Below are 16,537 nucleotides of genomic sequence, written 5' to 3' on the forward strand. Positions count from 1 at the left end.
GCTTCTCCCTGGGGTCCGTGCTGTGATTTTTTTAGTTAACCAAACGTTTATTTTAAAAAACAATATTTTGACAACTATTTCAAAATAGAAGGGAGCGGGAGGGATTTCCTTTGTAATCCTATGTATTTTATTTTGTGCGTTGAAAAATTATTGGGAGAAGAAGTCGAGAGGCTTCCCTAGCCTGCCCAAGGGGCCCCTGCCTCTGCCCCTGCCCCAAGACAACCCCACCACTTTTTACAGGGGAGTAGATGTGACTTGCCCAAGGTCACACGGATAGAGAGTAGGAAGACCTGGATGAGAACAATAACTCACATTTCCATAGTGTTTTCCATATTCCCTTTGAGCCTTACAACAATGCTTTGAATTGGGTGTTTTTATTATTCCTGCTGGGGGTGAGTGGGAGAAGGCATGAAACGGAGGCTGTGTGAGATAAAGTGACTTGCCCAGGGTTGCCTAGCTTGTACGTGACTGAGGTGGGATTTGACCGTAGGTTTTCCTGATTCTGAGTCCAATGCTCCAGGTAGATTCGAACCTACATCTCAAAATTCCAATCACACCACAGTATCTCATCCATAAATATGTCCAGTGACCTTTCTATGGCCTGAGAGATCAACCCCAGTAGTTACTCTGAACGAGTTATTTACTGTTTTGTGCCTGGTTTTTCATACTTTTAAGATGTAAAGAACTAATTTAAAATGACCACTAACACCTTATGAATGACTTAGTAAAGTATATATTAAGTGCTTACTATTTACAAAGCATTGTGCTAAGCTCTGGAGATGCAAATAGAAAAATAAGACAATCTCTGCTCTCAAGAAACTCATATTCTAATGGAGGTGACAACACATGGAAGATTTCATCAGTAAATCAGATGGAAAAATTCCATAGTCGTTAGGGTGCAGCCACAAAGCAGATGTTCATGCCTCTCCTGTATGGTCATTATTTAATGTCACTAGTCCCAGGGTTCTTGAATTCAGTGCCCTGATCTGTCACCATCAGGATCATTTGATGTATATATGTGGTATATACTGCTGCCTCCTATCTGTCCCTCTTAGAGATCATCTGGTCCAACCTCACTGAGGTACTTTTGGGTTGTTTCTTTACCACCCTCACCCACCAATCTCTTTTCCTTCGAGGTTCAAACTGTATGTACCACCCAATCAACATTCTAGTGGCATTGTCTAGAAAACTGAGGGGTGTTCTTCTTCCTTAATGAGTCTAGCACCTGACTCAAAGTCTTTCTCTCTTTCTCAACTCCTCCTCTCATTATAGGGAACTTCAACGTTCATACTAATACTTCCACAAAAGCCATAACCTCTTAGTTTCTCAGCTTACTCATTCCTGATGACCACCATCCACCCAAGCTATATAGAGAGGATCATACCCCTTGATCTTGCCATCATCCGTTAATGTAACATTCCCATGTTCACAAACTACGAAATTAGTTTATCTGATCACAATCTATTGTCATTCCACATCTCCCTCTACCTTGCAGCCCCAAAACCTATTTCTTGCTGTCATCATGACTTTCAGTATTTCCAACCCCATGGTTCTTTTCCAGGCCATCACCTCAGGCCTTCTCCAGCTTACTCTGCATGTATCCTTTTTGTACTTAACAGTTTGCAAGTTGTTTCTGCTTTTAGACTCTGAACTCCTTGAGAGGAGAGACTGTCTTTTGCCTTTATTTGGATCCCTGTCACTTAATATAGTGCCTGGCACATAGTCGGCATTAAATAAATACTAGTTAAAAGACTAACTTGATTTAATTAAAGGCATTTAAAAATTGTGTCATCCTGCAAGCCTAACTTGCATTGAATTCTAGAATATCTAGTTTAAGTTTCAGCAGCTTGGTCAATTTGTACCTTAAAGTCCCTGCCCACTCTTAGTTTTCTCATTAGGAAAGAACTAAAGCTTCTGAATTTATGAATAAATTATTCTTTTTTATGATAGAGTATTTATGGTTTTGCAAAATAGGTGAATTCTGTAAATTATATTATGTGAGACTTTGGAAATCAGGGAGGAGAAAAGGTTATCCAGAAGGGTGGGTAGTCAGCAGTCTCAAATGCTGCAGAGAATTCAAGGCGGATAAAGAATGAGAAAAGGACTTTGAATTTGTCATTGAGGAGGTCATTGAATGACTTTTCAGATGGCAGTTTCCAGTAATGATGGAGATGGAAGCAAAAGAGTACTTTATGAAGCAGAAGCATGAAGTAGAAGATACTTTTTCAAGAAGTTTGGTGCTGAAGGGAAAGAAATACATCAGATAGTACTTGGACATAGGTGGAAGAGTCAAGGGAGGGTTTTTGGGGGGGAGGGGGAGGAGACCTGAGACATCTGTAGGCAGATGGGTAGAAGCCAGTGGAAAGAAAAGCTGAAACATAACGTACAGTTTTTGGAGAGGGATTCTTAAAGAGAAGTGATGAGGAGATGGAATTAAGAGGACAGGTAGAAAGAGAAAGGAGGACATTTCTTTTTGAGTCAGGAGAAAGGAAGAGGAGAGAGCAAGAGATGATACTGAGAATTCCTGAGAAAGGTTTGTTAGCAAGTTTTTCCATGTAGTCCAGACAGGACTGGTCTCTAACCTATGAATACCCGGAGCCACGCAAAGCAAGCCAAGAGACACAAGTAGCAGTTCAATTAATCAGTTTCAGAGTGAGGAATTCTCTCTGTGCTGGAGTAAAGGCACAATTTATATGTATAAATCACAAATGGGGAGGAGGGAGAAGAGGAAAAGGGGGATTACAGAACAACAAGCCCATGAGTCTATAATACAGGTGTTCTGGAGTCATGTGGGAACAGTATTGTTTCATGTCTTTGGGGTCATTACTTAGTGGCAACCAGAGTTTTGTGACAGGAATAGGTTCTACAATCTTTGATTCACTTCACTTAATGTATACAGGCACAGGAATGTAGTGACTGGGAAAGCATTGTCAAGGGTTTGATTGATGATTTCAAGCTTCATTGTAAGTCCCTGACTCCCAAGCCAGAGTCTCCTGAGAAATTTAATTATTAGTATAGTCATTTCACGTATCACATAGATTAATATGAAAATCATAATTCCCTTCACAAGGTGAGGGATCAATGATCTTAATCTCAGTAAAGCAGGCTTAGCTCACCACTGTAAGCTGGGGACTTAAAGAAAGAGTGAACATTTTGGAATAGCCACTGTAAAATGTTTGTAATTTTACAGATGATGAAAGGAGATACATTAAAGTGAAGAAGGAATTTTTAAATAACAGAAAATCTGATGTCATTATTTGTGCCATTCTGTGCACTAGAGATACAAAGAAAGGCAAAAACAGCCCCTACCTTTAAGGACCTCACAATCTAAAGGAACAGGACACCATGCAAACAACTATGTACAAACTATATACAGGATAAACTGGAAGTAATCAACAGATGGAAGGCACTAGAGTTGTAGCGTGATATTAGATGTAATCACTTTTAATAGAGTTTGCTAAATACTGAAAAAGCTTTACTTGGGGAAACTATGCAATATTTATTTTTCTTGGGAACAATATAGTGACTTTAAGTAATGTTCCTGAAATTTAGAAAGTGAGAAAAAACAATTCAACAAACACCGTACCTGCTATGTACAAAGCAACGTGCTAGGTGCTGGGAAGAAATACAAATTTTAAATGATGAGCATTATAACAGTTCATATTTTAAAACACTTTAAGATTTACAAAGTTATCCCACCCCAATAACCCTATCAAGTAGAGAGGTCAAGTCTCATTATTCTCTTTCTTACAGAGGAAACATGTACTTTGAGGGTAATTTCTCCATGGTTAGTGAGTGCTGGAGCCAAAGTATGAGCCTAGGTCTCTTGAACCTGAAACTCTTTTCCTGTATCGTTTTTGCCTCCCTCAGCACCATCCTTGTCCTTATGACATCGCTACACATTATAGTCTAGTAAGGAGGACACAAACATAGATAATACAATGTTATAAGTGCATTAGAGAAGTACTAAAAAGGTACTATGTAATTTTATGATGTTCATTCAGAGGCGGTGATACTGGATTCTTGGTCAAATATTCTTCCAATTCTAAGATTTTGTTTTTCTTTCTAAGATTCAAAGTTGATATTGACAGGTAGGTTTAGAGAAAACTTCATGGAGGAAGTAGCATTTGAATTGGGCTTTAAAGGATTGATAGGAAGACAATAGACAAAGACCAAAAGGGAAAACATTGCCAGCAAAGGGAATAGAGTGAACACAGGTAGACTAGAGCTGTGGTAGCGAGGCTTGAGAGTTCATCCCAGATTTTTGTTTTAGTGCCCAAAGTGAAAAGAACAGCTTTGGATATAAGAGTTAACAGTAGTTGATGGAAAACCAGAAAATGAGATTGAATAGTTGGAGTTGTTTTCCTCTTCACAATCTTTAGTTTGCTCCAGGTAAGTTAGTAGTATGATGAGGGCAGTATTATCAAATATCGTTTGGGTCACAGGCCTTGGAACATAGGGCATATCTATTTAGGAAGCCCTGTCATCAGTGTATGTATTTCCTCCACTACTATTATAACTCCTCCATAACTTTTAATCCTATGTTTTTCATATAAAGTTTTATTTATGTCTTTTGCATTTATATTATGATCATTTCAACCTTACTCCCAGATTGATAAGAAAAACCCCACCTTCCTTATGACAATGAAAAGCAAACAACAATATCCCCTATGGTGACTACATCTGACAATATATAAAATATTCTGTTCTAGTAGTCTCCCTCCTCTCTGCCATGAGGTACGAAGTATACTTCATTATCTGTCTTCCAAGACATTTATTAGTTCGTCAGTTTCCTCAAAATTCAATTTTGTTCCATATCTTCATGTTTACTCAGTATTTAACTGTTTTAATTGTGTTTCTTATAAGCAACAAATTGTTGGATTTTGTTTTCTTTTCCATTTCTTTATCCTTTTTACCAGAGAATTTAATTCATTCATATTTAGGATTATAATTGTTAACTTTGTGGATTCCCCCCACTAACTTCATACATATATGTACACATACAGTATTGCCATATTACACACGTATACATGTATGAATATATATGTATATGTAGATTTACCTCCTCTTATAAATAAGGCTGTAGTCTCTAAAGTTTGTTTTGTTCACATTTCTCTGAACCCATTCTCCTTCCAGCTTCTTCCTTCCATTACCTTGCCCTATTCAAAATTCCTTTATTTTACTCTTACTGTTTCTCTCTCCCTTGTTTATTTTACCCTAACTCAGATAAGACTGAGGTACTTAGTCCTCCCTTTCCTCCCACCTTCCATTTATTTATCCATTCTTCTACTTCAGTGATAGAAATATTTAATGCCACTTTCCAAGATTTATTTTATTTTATTTTCTCAACTACATGTAAAACAATTCTAACATTCGTCTTCTAAAATTTTGACTTCCAAATTCTCTCTCTTCTTCCCTCCCTGAGACGTCAAGCATTTAGATATAGATTATACACGTGGAGTCATGTAAAACATATTTCCATATTAGCCATGTTGCAAAAGAAAATGCACTTCAACATTTATCATTTTCCTTTTCTGTCACGTTAGCAAATCTGATAGGTGTGAGGTAGTACGTCAGAATTGTTTTAATTTGCCTTTCTCTGATCAGTAGTGATTTAGAGCATTTTTTCTCCTGGCTATAAATAGCTTTGATTTCTTCCTCTGAAAACTGCCTGTTCATATCTTTTGACCATTTATCAATGTATTGTTTTTCATTATACTCCCTTTCTTATTCCTTACCACTTTTAGGATTCTCTAAAATGGAATTCTCAAATATTTTGGTCTCAAGAAACCTTTACATTATTAAAAATATTGAGTACTCCAAAGAGCTTTTGTTTCTGTGGATTATATATTAGTGAGAAATGTTCTATAAAACTAGTCAATGGGATTTGATCCTGTTCTTTCTAGTTTCCTTCATGGTTTATTCATTTTGATGTCATGCTGTCTTTTGACATTTGAATTTAAGACCCCTTGTTTAACCCTCTCTGAGACTGACCTTCCTGAGTGCCCAAAGGAAACGCTTCTTCTCCCCAGTGGGAGTTAAACTGAGATGCACAGCCATGTCTTGTAGAAGCTGATCTCTTGAAGTGTCTGAATCCTCCCCCATCACCGGAAAGAGTTTGTCTCACTCCTTTTTGCCTCTGTAGGAATACTTCATGCTGTTCTGAGATAATTTCTTTTCTTTTCATTGTACCCAGTTTTAATTCCTTCTCTGGAATGTCCCATCAATGTCAAATGTCCTGTCTTTACTCTCAGTACCCCAAAGGCAAGGGAAAGGTTAAAAACCTGTCATCTACCTCGAGAGTTTTTTCAGTTATTATCTAAGCATCCTATCTTCTCCTCATCTGAAAGTCATTTTCCTGCTGCCTATAATATTTACTAATGAAGTGTTCAAATACACATATATGAAATATAAATTCCCTTCTTCCGTACTTTCATTTCCTGATTTTCTGGATAGAACTTCTGTTCCTTAGATTCTTTAGCCTATTAATACTCTCTCTGCCTTGAGACTGTCACTTAGATGAAGTATAAGAGGGTTTTTTTTCCTGTTTTTAAGAAAATTAAACAGCCAATGATAAGATCCCCCCCAAAATCTTTCATTCATGTTCTTGTCTAGCACTATCCTTATGAAAATCAACATTACTAGACTTTCAGTATTGTTTAAAAGTATTTAACTGTATGCTGTCTCATTAGTTGCGTATTCTCTTGAAGGAATCATTTTAATTCTTCTCTTTTGCTAAATATCCAATTTTTTTGATGCTTAGGCTTATTTTTGTAGGATATTTTATTTTGGGGGTAACAATACATCTCTCTTGTTCTTCATAATGCCATATTCAAATTTTTCCTTCCAGGTTTATCTCATGTTATTGATTTTAAAGAAACCTTGGAATGTGAAGAGTTTTTTGTTTGTTTGTTTGTTTGCTGCTTGCAAAATTTGTTCTTGGATTTGTTGTTCTGAAATTTGACTAACTGGCTAGATGATTTAAACTTGAGCTTTCGTTCCTGGCTCTGCTACTCTTTGCATTTCTCTGTCCTGCCAACTGTCTTCCCACCCCCTATCCTGATGCTGTGTTGGTAACTCTCTCACTGGCACTGCCATTTCAGGAGGTACTCCAGCCATTCTCACTTTACTCCCAGCTTGACTCACTCTCCAGACTTTTCCGTGTCCTCATCAGCCATCTTATACCCCTTGTATGTGCCTCACCTTCCCCTTTCTCCACTTTCCAGCTCTCCTTTATATGCATTCCCCAATTAGCCTTGAATTGTCTATGTGTGTGTTCGTCCTTTGTTGTCAAAGAAGACCATGCCATCAGAGAAATGATGACATGACTTGCACTTGACTTTGTTTTGAGTGAGGGAGGGCTGTGCAGGTCACCAGCCTCACTTCTCCTCCAGAGCCATCTGAATCCAGTGACCAGATATTCATCAGGATGACTGGAGATGACCCAGGATGAGGCAATTGGGGTTAAGTGACTTGCCCAAGGTCATATAGCTAGTGAGTATCAAGCCTAAGACCATGAAGAATACTGTCCCTCACATAGACTCCTGATGATGAGTAATCATTCTCTCTACCACTGAGGGAAGTTTTATTGAAATACCTAGACTTAAACCCTGAGTTACATGAATCTCCTTCCTTTATCACTTTATTGTTCCTAAGGCTTCAAACTAATCCACAGCCACCCCATTTTTTTCTCCTCCTATCTCAGAACTGGTCTTATTTATGTACCTCAATTCATCTTGGCAATGAGATTCTCTTTGAACACTGCTAAGAAGTTAATTCCAAAAGTCAAGTGTTTAAAACTGCCCTGGCAGAGGCAGTTACAAGTTTGTCCTGGGTCAAGAGAGGACTGTGAGAGTAGGGAGAACTTATCTATTTTATTGCTTTTATAGAGGGTCCAACCAATGTTCTAGAAGCTGGCCTCTGCTTCTTTTAATGTCCTGTGGATATTGTTTCATCTATCAGGCTGAGCATGTTTTATTTCTCCCTCCCCTCTCCTGAACACTTTTTTTTCCTTTCCTACATATCTGCAGGTAAGTCATCAGTGGTAATATTCTGCACCATACTTCTTCCTACCAAGAGTTTCTTGCCTTTTGGGTCACTTCTAGTTAGGATTCTTCTGAAATTATAGTCTTCCCTTATTTATAGCTTTATAGCGTTCCTGGAAGTTTTGTTTTCCTTTCTTTTTTTTAAATTAACCTGTAATTTCATTTTTATTATGAGCTCCTTGTGAAGTACTCCTCTACCAATGTAGATCTGTGCTTCTTTGCAGCTTATGTGATATTAAAAAAATTAGTGAAAATGATCTTCCATTTTAAAAAATCAGTCTATCTGATTATCATCCTTTTATTTAGATCTGGGCCAAGCTCATAGTCTGTTTTCAGTAGCTGCCCAAGACACATGGACTAACTCAATAGGACTACTCATCTAATTATATGTTGTAACCTTCACAATGTGAATTTGAAATTTTCTTTATTTTTACATTGTAAATATTTGAATAAATTCATTTAAATGGATATATTGCTTTGCTCAAAAGAAGTTTTATGGTATTCCAGGACCCAGTGCAATTAAAATAATGAATCATTGATTGTCAGAACTGAAGTAACCCTAGAGATAATTTAGTAATAAGAACAATTTCTATCAGTGATATGCAAAATCAGTATCTTTCTTTTATAGTCATACATTCTATTGGATTCAAGATAGGAAATATGCCTGACTAGTACCTAAAAAGTCTCTAGGGATTTAATGATAAGTATCAGGCAGACTATTGAGTATCAGTAGAGAAATTCCTGACATCACAGCTGACAGCAGGGAATATATTCGATGAATAAGGTAAGGAGCCTGGTATAATGAAAGTTCAGGTTTCCAGAGGGAATAGACTCATTACATTTGAATTAATAGGAAATCTGACTCAGATAGATTACATGTTATCCTTAGAAAACTACTTTGTATTTCTTTTAAAGCATCTCATTTCTTCAGCAACGATTCAGAATTTTGCAGAAGTTCCTGGAAAAGCAATTGCCACTTTCTACCATTATATCTCCCAAAGAACACTTCTTTTGAGAACAACAGGTAGACCAATAAGATCAAGATGCCAGTATATATCCGAAAAGGACCTCAGGAGATCCCGGATTATGAAGAGCAGGATTGGATTAAAGATGAAGAAGGAGATTATTTCCTAAAGGATCCAGATCAAATTCTTGATTCCCTGCCTCAGCCCTTCCGGATGATCAATAAACTGGTGAACCTATTGTTTGATCGGGCGTGGGAAATCATTGAGGAGAGAGAAGCAGCAAAGGCAGTTACAATACTTAAGATTCAGCCAACTGTCTATTTACCAACTCACAAATTCCAGGTATATGAATTTGTTAAAATTAGGCTGGCACAATAGGCATCACAATATTTAATAATAATAATATTTATATAACAGTTTAAGGTTTGCAACGCACTTTAAAAATATAATCTCATTTTATCCTCACAACAACCCTGGGAGATAGGTGTTACTATTATCCCTTTTTTCAAGTGAAGAAACTGAGGCAGGATGAGGTCAAGTGAATTTACCTGAATCACACAACTAGTAAGTGCCTGAAGTTGAATTTGAACTCAGGTCTTCTTGACTCCAGGTCTGACAGTCTATCTACAATAATATCTAGCTACCATAATATACTACTATAATATTACTATAGTAATAATGTTACTATCTACAGTAATATCTAGCTATCTAAATGTTATATTAAGTTTAATATAACAGTAAATAAATATAACTTGGAGACCACTGAGATTTTCATCCATTAACTTCTGATTAGTGGGAAAAGGAAGGAGGAAGATGAATCTAGTTTGGGGGAGACATTTTCCTAATATGGTAGAAAGCAAATGTTTCCTATTGCATCTTTGGTGAGAGATAGTAATAGGGGTATTTGAGCAGAGGATGGGGCAGTTGGCAGCATTATATAGTAGTTTAAGAGCTAGCCTAGGAACCAAGAAGACTTGGCCTTAATGCATACTGATTGTGTAACGTCTGGTCAAGTCACTTACCCTCTGACACTATGTTAATGAAAAGGTAACCTGAACCCATATGGGTAAAGGGAATTTACTACCTAGGAAGTTCCCAGTACTAGTAAGATCCCAAGTCCAGTCCCTATCCTTATCTGTGATAGTCGACTTGATTCCGTAAGCATGTATGGGTGAAGGACACTGTGCTAGCCCTAGGGATAGAAAGTCAGAAAACAACACAGACCCTGCCTTAAAAGGGTTTACATTTATATGGAGGATAAAACATCTACCCAAATAGCTAAAATGTGAATTATAATATAAGTGAATAAGACAGGTCAAATGAAAAGATAAAATTTTAGGAAGAGAGGGATTGTTCCAAGCTGGATGGCTTAGGGAAGGCTTCACACTGAATAGCATCTTGAAGGCAGAGAAGGATTTCATGGGTAGAGGCCTGGGCAGTACTCATTTCAGGTATGGAGTACTTTCATAAAATAAATCATTGTTGATTCTTGAAGATTAGAATTAATAATGTGAGAGGTAAAAGAATATATTCCTGAAGATTCTTCTCTTCTTCGACAGCAGCTCATGTTATAGAAGATTTTTGGACTTAGAACATGAGAACAATGACAACTGATAGATGTTGTACTCTCATTTGTCTTCACAGCTTTCGAGTGTACCAAACTGCATTACCATCTGCAAAGGCTATGTGTTTGTTGGGTCATCCAAAGGATTGAGAGTCTTCAATTCATTGTTAAATTATTCGAGGGTTTGTAGTTGGGATTCACTCAAAACTGAGATCGTTTCCATCTGGGTTACAGAAATGGGGAATGAAATATTTGTTGCTACTGTGGATGAAATGGGTACTTACTCTTCCTGGTTTTGGTTTTTTGTTTTTGTTTTTATTCATTCTAGAGCTGCCTGCAGGTTTACATCGAAACAAAAGGCAACCTGTCTTCTGATAGGGATATATACGTTTTCTGTGTGGGTGGAATTGTATTTACTAAGATTTGCTTACTAAATCTAAGTGTGTACACCTGAATCTAAACAAATATTAGACCTTGTATGTGAATAATATAGCAGTTGTGAGACTATGGAAAAACACAGAGTTTCTTTGAGGCTCTATTTGTATTCATATGAAAATTATTCAGTGTGCTTCTTTATACCTAAAGGATCCATGCTTTCAACTAAGTGAGTAGTCTTTCTTCTGACACAAAGGGCAATTTCATTATAGGTCTTAAGAGTTATTGTGGCTGAAAAATTAATCACCCTCAAGTCTTTTTTAATTTAGTGAAGCTGGTTCTGTATGTCTGTATGACAGATATATAACCATCACTAGGCCTATATTTGAGGCCTTTCTAGTGTCAGGATCTAAATGAACCTGTTCTCTATTGATAAAACTTTCACATTAGAGCTTCAGAAATAAAGGTTGCTGTTTTTTATTTTTATTTCAACTTCTTGATTTGAAGTCTGAACATAATATGGTCAACACCCTAGGGACCTATAGTCCTTACTAGGCTGTCACTGGTAGTGTGCCAGATACTTTTGTAATCCTTATATTGTAGGGATGGAGACCAGATTAGAAATAAGGAACCAGGTCTTCAGGATGAGAAATGATGACATGCAACCTTATATTAAAGCCTCTTTTAGGCTATACAAATAATGGTGATAGAAGAACTGTGATAATTCAGCATATATACCTTATAAATATTTGTAAACTATATACATATTTGCAAGTGTGTGCTTCTAATGAATATACTGCAGTGAAGTTCTGTGGAGAGTATATGAAATTTGTTTTATTATCTCTGTTCTCAAAATGCTTACAGTCTTATTGAGGAGGCAAAAATATACACACTTTTAAAATGTCAACAACTACAAGGCAATATGTGATTAAGCGGCAAAATGAGTGATATAGGTGATAATTTTGGAAGGAGTTCAGAAAAGAAAGATAAGTATGGATTAGGGCAGTTGAGGAAGACTTCGTGGAGGATATGGAACTTCAGCGGGACCTAAAAGATGAAGAGTTTCAGACAGGTGAAGAGAACTGGGGGGGCATTTCAAGTGAGAATAATGATACCAGCATTTTAGGGTTGCAGGAGTGGTAGAAGCTGAAGTGAGTGTGGTAGGTTTGGGCAGGACAATTAGGGAGCTGGGCTAATGCATGGAATTACCTATCATTTCAATTTAATCAAATCCAACAAGTTTTTATTAAGGGCTTGCTGTGTGCCAGCCATTATCTTAGGCACTGGTAATACAGAGACAAAAGTGGGACGTCCTTTGCCCTCATGGAGCATGTCCTCTGCTGAAAGGGAAGGGGCAATGTGTTGTAGGTGGCTTAAGGAGGGAAGGTTGGAGGAACGGAAGCTTTAGGGTACGCCCCAGAGGGCTATCAGGAAAAAACAAAGAAATCTGTTCAGGAAGGGCCCAGCTGAGATTATGTAACACCAATTGGGGCAGCAATTCAACTACCTGTTTAGGAAACCAGACTGCCTTGCCTTTTATAGTGACTTGTTTTCTGTTTCAGGTGTTGTTCGTCTCTTTTATTTTTACAAAGAATTTCTTTTCCTAATCAAAGCCGTCAATGAAGTGGTGAGTCTTCCATTTTTGTCACTCATATAAAGACTACATTGGAACACTGGAGGGATGTATTAGATTAGGAGGAAAAATGGGTTTGTATTATCAAAGAAGACCCCATTGCCCCATTAGCAATGTTTTCCACACCTATAAGAGAGTATATACTATAACCTGATAGAGAGTGAGAGATGAATCTTTTTACTAACCCAACTGTTAGAAAAAAAAATAAAAGCAGTCTTGCTCCATAGTCCCCTTAGGGCCAAAGGAAATATGTGATTTTTTTAAAATAGGAATTTGTCTTATAAGAACTTTGATGCCTAATGAGCAGACTAGCATAGTAAGGCTACACTCAATCTATATCCTATTGAATAGCAATACTACCTTATTTTTTAAAATAATATTTTATTTTTCCCCAGTTACATGTAAAGACAATTTTTAAAAATTTTGACTTGCTAATTTTCTCTCTTCCTCCCTCATGTTCCCCTTCGCTGAGATGGTAAGCAATTTGATGTAGATTATACATGTTCAATCATGCAAAACATATTACCATATTAGTCATGTTGTGAAAGAAGATACAGAACCAGAGGAAAAAAATCCATGAAAAACAAATTTAGAAAGGAAAAATAATATGCTTTAATTTGCATTCTGATTCCATCGATTCTTTTTCTGGAGATGGATAACATTTTCCATTATGAGTCCTTTGGAATTGTCTTGGATCATTGTGGTGCTAAGAATAGCTAAGTCATTCACAGTTGACCAACATCCAATATTGCTGTTACTATGTTCTTCTTACTTACTGTGTATCAGTTCCTATAAGTCTTTCCAAGTTTTTCTGAAATTGGTCTATTCATCATTTCTTATAGCACAGTAATATTCCATTACCATCATATATCGCAACTTGTTCAGCCATTCTCCAGTTGATGGACATCCCCTCAATTTCCAATTCTTGGTTACTACAAAAAGAGTTGCCAGAAATATTTTTGTTAAGAAAGGTTCCCCCAGCACCACCTTTTTTAATCTCTTTGGGATACAGACCTAGTATTGGTATTGCTGAATCAAATTACAGTTTTATAGCACTTTGGGCATTGTTCTAAATTGCTTTCCACCATAGTTGGATCAGTTTACAACTCCAACAGTGCATTAGTGTCCAGATTTTTTCATACCCAACATTACCTTATTTTAATGATATGTGATCTTAATAGAAATTTGTCTTGTAAAAATTTTGATGCTTAATATTGAGTAAAGTTGCAGAGAAACTCAGAACTATACTCAATCAATATGTTATTAATCAGCAAAGATACCTTATTTTTAGTGTCAACTAGAACCTGCCTATATCCAATAAAGTGATGTAGATGGCTTTGGTCTGTATATGTCTGCTAGCCTGCCAGGGTATCAAGTGACATGAAATTTTCCTAAATCATTAGATTTGGAAAATCCCAAAGATTTTAAACATAGAAATAATATATGCTCTTGTCCTATTCTCGACTGAAGTGAAAGATCTTTAAGTATGTTTATGTAATGCCTGGATTGGTATTCCTCATTGCTTCTTTCAGCAAATGGTTTTTGGAAAATGTCTTTAATATGAACAACAAATTTGAGACATTTGTTTCTCTAATGTCAGCCAGAAAATAAAGCAAAATATATTTTTCTCTCTCATTGAGCTGAGTATAAGCTGTAGTGATATTTCTGTTTTTTCTTTTTCCAGGAAGATATTAGCAAGCAGACTACATGTTTGAATTTGCAAGTTTCTCCTCAAGGGAATTTTGTGGCCATACTTCTCCAAGGCAAGACAGACTAGGAACCATTGTTAAAGTGTGCAGACCTGCCATCTCTTTCAGATATATATTTATTTTTTCCCTTAGGGAACCTTCAAATGAGATCCCATCCTACATAGGAGCAGCAGTCCAGCTCTGATATACTTCCTGTGAGGAATGTGAAATTTCTGTTTCCACATTAGCAGGTATTAGATGTAGAGACTCTATGTTTTCAAAATACCCCCAGCCCAGCAAACTTCCATAGTCAGTTATCTTCTGTGATATTAGTCAACCAGTCAATAAGCGTTTAAGTGTCTGCTGTGTTCCTGATGCTATGCTAAGCACTGGGGATAGAATGACAAAAATGAAACAGAAGCTTATAATCATCATCACCACCACCACCGTTGTAACTAATATGTACGTTGCAATTTAAGGTTTGCAAAGTGCTTTACAAAGTTATCTCATTTAATCCTCGCAACAACCTGGAAAATAGGTGCTGTCATCCCTCTTTTACATATGGGGGAACTGAGGCAGACAGAGGTTAAATGAGTTGCCTTTGGTCACACATTTAGTAAGTATCTGAGTCCAGATTTTAACTCAGGTCTTCCTGATTCCAGGTCTTCACTCTCTCCATTGTACCACCGAACAGCCTACAAGTGTACATTCAGCATTTGTGTGTGTGTGTGTGTGTGTGTGTGTGTAGATATATGTAGACAAAGATACATAAGCATATACAAAATGAACACAAGTTAGGTGGGCACTAGTAACTGAAGAGATCAGGGAAGGCTTCACCTAGAATGTGACACTTAGAATTTTAAAGAAACAAGGGATTCCAAGAGGCAGAGATGAGGAGGAAGAACATTTCAGGCATGGTGAACAGCCAGTACAGATGGAGGAGACAGAGTGTGTAAAGATAACCAGTATGGTAACTGTAGAGTGTATATGGGGGGGAATGTGGAAGAGGATTCAGTGGATAGGAAGGGGTCAGTTTGTGACGAGCATTAAATGTCAGAGGATTATGTATTGGAGCCTAGAGGTAATGGGGAGCTATTGGAGTTTATTGAGTCTGATCTATCAGCCTATGTCTAGCTGCCCTATACTTCTGTCATATTAATGAAGGGCCTTCTTTATACTTTGTAAAGGGGCAAATTTCTTCACATTTACTTTGTACCTTTACACCTCATGGTCCCCATTACTTGCTTCTTACATCTCTCAGTTTCATCAAGTGGGTTTAGGGGAACACAACTCATCAGAAATCCCATGGCTATTTCCCCTCCCCCCATGTGTAAGCACCTCTCCAGACATCTTTCTTTTATAGTTAAGTGTTAAATGTAGAAATCAAAATATTTTGTTTGGAACACATAAGACTTTGAGACAAGGGCCCAACACTAAGATGGGTTGAACAAAATTTCCACTGCTTAAGTATAAAGAATCTGATTTCTCATAAAACTCCATTTTCTTATATGACTGTCCTTAATCTTTCTAGCCTGCAACCTTGATAGTTTGGTGATAACAAGTTGTTTATCCATTTCTAAAGGATCTTATTACAGTAGAAAAATCCTTTCAGGGGTCACAGCTTGCAACAGTGATTGCATCCTCCTAATCCTTCTTACCAAGATATAAAGATTCCCCTGCCAGAAGTTCTGAGAAGGCAGACTATTTTACAAAAGACATTTTGCCTATTTGAACTTGCTCAATGACTGGTTTCCCAATGCAGGAACTGGGGACGTTTGGCTAGATGTATATCGATTGCCCAAGGACTCTTGGCTTAAGGAGATGGAACAACCCCATTCATCTTTTATGTCAAAGAAGAAAATTAGCCATTTGCATCTAGTAAGAAAATGTTTCATTTTCAACCTGTATGTTTCTCTCCAGGTTTACATTCATACCCCAAATCTTCAGCACATTCTAGGCTGAATACCAGAGTGCAAGAGAAAGATTAGAAACATAGGTTCCTACCTGACTGGTTACTTTCCAGTCTAGCTCTCCTAACTCTGTCTCTAGCTAGAATTTGACATTCAAGTCACAGTGCTTTCATTTGGATAATCCTCAATATATAACTTTTTATTTTTAGGTGGAATTTTTTTAAGTCTAACATAGGAACATTTTTCAAAAATTTAACTCTCATCAGTGGATACTTAATGATGATAAAGACAGTGTGATGTAATGAGGAGCTGGTCTCAAATCCAGGATCCACTCTCTGACATACACTAGCTATGGGA

At 37.1% G+C, this 16,537-nt stretch overlaps 1 protein-coding gene across 13 annotated transcripts in view; it reads left to right on the forward strand.

The window, feature by feature from the left end:
* The window catches only part of WDR93 (WD repeat domain 93), a 47,639-nt gene that overhangs the window by 710 nt on the left and 30,392 nt on the right, over positions 1–16,537 (forward strand). For 4 of the 13 annotated variants that reach the window (XM_072618263.1, XM_072618277.1, XM_072618297.1 and 1 more), the window contains exons 1-2: positions 10,726–14,521; positions 16,033–16,148. In XM_072618263.1, the coding sequence (XP_072474364.1) occupies positions 16,092–16,148 (57 nt within the window). In that variant the 5' untranslated portion in view covers positions 10,726–14,521; positions 16,033–16,091. Of the gene's footprint in view, positions 1–8,960; positions 9,353–10,654; positions 14,522–16,032; positions 16,149–16,537 lie in introns of those variants that run through there. The other 9 variants (XM_072618283.1, XM_072618290.1, XM_072618335.1 and 6 more) reach the window with 7 other exon arrangements.

Source organism: Notamacropus eugenii, chromosome 1 (genome assembly GCF_028372415.1).
Source record: "Notamacropus eugenii isolate mMacEug1 chromosome 1, mMacEug1.pri_v2, whole genome shotgun sequence".
NCBI lineage: Eukaryota > Metazoa > Chordata > Mammalia > Diprotodontia > Macropodidae > Notamacropus > Notamacropus eugenii.